Below are 5000 nucleotides of genomic sequence, written 5' to 3'. Positions count from 1 at the left end.
GTCTCACCGTTTGGACCAGCGGTAACACATCTTGCTGCGTCCGCAGCAGTTCATGCCGGGGACTCGATGGCCGCCGGATCGTTTCACAACCATTCCCTCCCTGAGAGCAGAAACATGTCAACAAACAAACAAACAAACAAACAAACAGGCTGTCAGGTGTGTTGTGGCCCCTGGGGGGTCTGGGGGCCCTGGGGGGCCCGGGGGTCTTACAGGCCTTTGGGTCCGAGGTCGTGGATGAAGGACAGCTGACTGGAGTCAATGAACTCCGTCTGAAACGACCACAGTACTGCTTTAGTTACTTAGTTAGTTACTTTAGTTAGTACCACAGTGCTGCTTTAGTTACTTAGTTAGTTACTTTAGTTAGTACCACAGTGTTGCTTTAGTTACTTAGTTAGTTACTTTAGTTAGTACCACAGTGTTGCTTTAGTTACTTAGTTAGTTACTTTAGTTAGTACCACAGTACTGCTTTAGTTACTTAGTTACTTTAGTTAGTACCACAGTACTGCTTTAGTTACTTAGTTAGTTACTTTAGTTAGTACCACAGTGTTGCTTTAGTTACTTAGTTAGTTACTTTAGTTAGTACCACAGTACTGATTTGTTACTTAGTTAGTTACTTTAGTTAGTACCACAGTGCTGCTTTAGTTACTTAGTTAGTTACTTTAGTTAGTACCACAGTGTTGCTTTAGTTACTTAGTTAGTTACTTTAGTTAGTACCACAGTGTTGCTTTAGTTACTTAGTTAGTTACTTTAGTTAGTACCACAGTGTTGCTTTAGTTACTTAGTTAGTTACTTTAGTACCACAGTACTGCTTTAGTTACTCCGCTGAAGAGTACAGTTACAGTTACAGTCCAGGACGACTACAAACAACGAGACAAAACGTTCACCATCAACAACCAAAGGAACTGCAAACATACTCCATTACTTTGGTACTTTTGAACAATCTGGCACTGCCAAACTACTAATAACTCTTTATTGGAATATCAACAGTTAATCTGAATAAAACAGATGGTGGCCTGATGGTCCGTCGTTGCCATGGTAACCACTGTGTTGTTGCCACACACAGGTTACCATGGTTACCATGGTTACGCCTCCTCACCGTGCCGTGGTAGTTCCTGTACATCGGCATCTTCAGCAGGTTGTTCAGGTAGTCCTCCAGTTGTTTCTGAACACACACACACACACACACACACACACACACACACACACACACACACACACACACACACACACACACACACACACACACACACACAGTTAACCTTGCAGTCAGCGCTCAGGGACTCACTGCACAGTGGTAACAACCTGCAGTCAGCGCTCGGGGACTCACTCGTCGACTGGACACCTGTCCTTCCCTCTCCAGCTCGTCGCCGCCGCCCCGCGGCAGGCTGGGCATCTGCCTGGCGTCGCCCCTGGAGGCCGTCTGCCGCCTCACCGTGTGGCTGCAGAGCAACACAGAACGGTCCTCGGTTCAATTCCCAGGAGAAGACAAGGTATCGCCATGGAAACAGAGGTCAGTGGAGGTCAGTAGACGTCAGTGGAGGTCAGTAACGGGATCAAAGCGCTACGGTATTGGGGCCAAAGCGTTACGGTGATGGGATCAAAGCGTTACCGTATCGGGATCAAAGCGTTACGGTGTTGGGGCCAAAGCGTTACGGTAACGGGATCAAAGCGTTACGGTATCAGTAAGTAGAGGTCAGTGGAGGTCAGAAGAGGTCAGTGGAGGTCAGTGGTGGTCAGTGGAGGTCAGTAGAGGTCAGTAGAGGTCAGTGGAGGTCAGTAGAGGTCAGTGGAGGTCAGTGGAGGTCAGTGGAGGTCAGTAGAGGTCAGTGGAGGTCAGTAGAGGTCAGTGTACCTGCGCGACGGCAGCGGCAGCTTCATGAAGGTCTTGTAGGTCCTCAGGTCTCGGTGGAGGTCCAGGAAGTGTTTCTCCTTCTTCTTCACCAGCCAGGTGAACTCGCCGTGCTTCATCTCGATCTTATACACCGCCGGCATGGACTGACACACACACACACACACACACACACACACTTACAATATTTGTGATGCTAACGTGTTATAATAGAAGATAGCATCACGTTAGCAGCTGAGATGCTAATGGGATGTTTTGCCGCCACAGTAAAAGTCGAAACAGCCACGATTCTCGGACGGGGTTGCTAATGCTAATGCTAATGCTAAATCTAAAGTGTAGTGTAGCGATGCTAGCGGCGGCGGGGCACCTTGTTGACGCTCCTCTCGTGCGTCACGTTGAAGCGGTCCTGGGCCGAGGTGAAGCGCTCCACCTCCAGGATCTTGGCGGTGACGGGGCAGGACAGGTAGACGCCGCCGCCGGCGTCTTTGAAGCTCACCGTGTGGTAGATGACGGTGAACGGCAGACGCTCCACTGTGGGGGACACACACCGTGAGACACACACACACACACACAGGAAGTGAGGTGGACAGACAGGAAGTGAGGCGGCGAGTACTCGAGGCCACGGTGTCGGCGGTGTCGTAGTCTCCGTCCCCGAGGTCGAGGTCGCGGGCGTCCAGCTGGTCCATGATGTCCGTCATGTCGTTGGCGACCAGCTGCAGGGTGCTGGAGGACGGCTGGGACGACTGCAGCATGGCTAGCGCTGGGGGCGGAGCCTGGCGCTCACCTGGACAGGTACAAAGGGGGACAGGCCAACCTCAGAGGCGCCGCGTGGAAACGCGGAGGCCCCCGTTTCCATGGCAACGTGAAGACTGAACACGCGCCGTTTTTGTGTTTTCGTCCCGGAGAGGTTTCACGTTTCCATGGAAACGGCAGAAACACTGAAAGTTCTCATGTTGGTCCACCAGCTGGTGCTGTTGTTAGTTTTGGTACTGTCAAAATAAAAGTACCAAGTTGGATTATTACGGTGACTCTCAAAATAAAAGTACCAAGCTGGATTGTTATTAGGGTTACTGTCAAAATAAAAGTACCAAGCTGGATTGTTATTACGGTGACTGTCAAAATAAAAGTACCAAGCTGGATTGTTATTACGGTGACTGTCAAAATAAAAGTACCAAGCTGGATTGTTATTAGGGTGACTGTCAAAATAAAAGTACCAAGCTGGATGGTTATTACAGTGACTGTCAAAATAAAAGTACCAAGTTGGATTGTTATTACGGTGACTGTCAAAATAAAAGTACCAAGTTGGATGGTTATTATGGTGACTGTCAAAATAAAAGTACCAAGTTGGACTGTTATTACAGTGACTGTCGTTGCCGTGGCGACAGACTGGACCAGACGGGCCGAAGAGGAAAAAAAACAGAGTGTGGTGACGGACGGTGGCCGAGGTCCCTGAACGCACCGCGGGGTCAAAGTGTCACTGCCGCCAGAGGAAGTCCAGCGCTTCACTTCCTCTCCAATGCGACTCCACAATGAGTCGTTTGAGTCGTTCCACCAGGAAACAGAAGCTCCGGTGTTTCCCCTCCTCGTCCAGCTGTTCTGTGTTTACTTTACATAAACTACCTGTTTGTAGACCAAACATGAAGACCTGACCAGTTCCACACCAACTGTCCCAGTGGAAACAACCTCACTTATTATGACTAATAAACTACCTGGAAACAATAATAATACGCTTGAAATATATGAAATGACAGGCGACAGAAAGGTTTCAATAAAAATGAAGCCGAATGAGAAAGAAAGTGACAAAAAATAACCTCCAGTGAGAGTAAATAATGTAAAGTAAAGTAAAATACACTTTAGTAGCTTGGATGTGATAGAAAGTCTGACTTAAAGTGAGTCGGTCAGTTAAAGTGAGTCGGTCAGTTAAAGTGAGTCTGTCAGTTAACGTGAGTCGGTCAGTTAAAGTGAGTCAGTCAGTTAAAGTGAGTCGGTCAGTTAAAGTGAGTCTGTCAGTTAAAGTGAGTCGGTCAGTTAAAGTGAGTCTGTCAGTTAAAGTGAGTCGGTCAGTTAACGTGAGTCGGTCAGTTAACGCGAGTCGGTCAGTTAAAGTGAGTCAGTCAGTTAAAGTGAGTCATCAGTTAAAGTAAGTCGGTCAGTTAACGTGAGTCTGTCAGTTAAAGTGAGTCAGTCAGTTAAAGTGAGTCGGTCAGTTAAAGTGAGTCGGTCAGTTAAAGTGAGTCGGTCAGTTAAAGTGAGTCGGTCAGTTAAAGTGAGTCGTCAGTTAAAGTGAGTCGTCAGTTAAAGTGAGTCAGTCAGTTAAAGCAGCTACAGACATGAAGATAAAATCTCTTCTCAGATCAAAGTCTTTTTGCTGCAAAGACATAAAAGAATTGAGACTAAAATCTCAGAAATTTGGAGACGTTTTCTGTTATTTCAGCTTTTCTATTACATTTATCTGAAACTGTGTGTGTGTGTGTGTGTGTGTGTGTGTGTGTGTGTGTGTGTGTGTGTGTGTGTGTGTGTGTGTGTGTGTGTGTGTGTGTGAGAGATGCACTCACACTAATGGTCCAGTCTGTACAGCCTCTCTCCCACAATGCATCACTCAGCAGCCAGTTTCTCTCTCATGAATATTTAACGCGAACAAAACAGGAAGAACTGAATCAAGTCCAGCTGAGGAGCTAACTGCTAACTGCTAACCGCTATCTGAGCAGGCTAATGCTAATCACAGCCACTGGAGAGACACGCTAATGCTAATGCTACTACTGCAGATTATAGAGCATCTTCCTCCTCTAATCCAGTTTATAGAGCATCTTCCTCCTCCAACACTAGATTATAGAGCATCTTCCTCCTCCAACACTAGATTATAGAGCATCTTCCTCCTCTAACACCAGATTATAGAGCATCTTCCTCCTCGAACACCATATTATAGAGCCTCTTCCTCCTCTAACACCCAGATTATAGAGCATCTTCCTCCTCTAATCCAGATTATAGAGCAAATTCCTCCTCGAACACCAGATTATAGAGCATCTTCCCCCTCTAACGTCAGATTATAGAGCATCTTCCTCCTCTAACACCCAGATTATAGAGCATCTTCCTCCTCTAATCCAGATTATAGAGCATCTTCCTCCTCTAATCCAGATTATAGAGCATATTC

The 5000-nt window shown here is 47.0% G+C and overlaps 1 protein-coding gene across 1 annotated transcript in view; it reads right to left on the bottom strand.

Annotated features, from left to right (window-relative positions):
- Positions 1-5000, bottom strand: part of pld1b (phospholipase D1b) — a 20952-nt gene that overhangs the window by 12811 nt on the left and 3141 nt on the right. Inside the window, exons 2-8 of the mRNA XM_080515127.1 lie at positions 2463-2633; positions 2217-2380; positions 1853-1995; positions 1328-1439; positions 1097-1162; positions 211-269; positions 8-100 (exon numbers count right to left, since the gene is read on the bottom strand). Coding sequence (XP_080371253.1) covers positions 8-100; positions 211-269; positions 1097-1162; positions 1328-1439; positions 1853-1995; positions 2217-2380; positions 2463-2601 — 776 coding nt within the window. The 5' untranslated portion in view covers positions 2602-2633. The remainder of the gene's footprint in view (positions 1-7; positions 101-210; positions 270-1096; positions 1163-1327; positions 1440-1852; positions 1996-2216; positions 2381-2462; positions 2634-5000) is intronic.

Source organism: Blennius ocellaris (genome assembly GCF_963422515.1).
Source record: "Blennius ocellaris genome assembly, chromosome: 19".
Classification (NCBI taxonomy): Eukaryota; Metazoa; Chordata; class Actinopteri; order Blenniiformes; family Blenniidae; genus Blennius; species Blennius ocellaris.
This window is presented reverse-complemented; position numbering and strand designations above follow the sequence as displayed.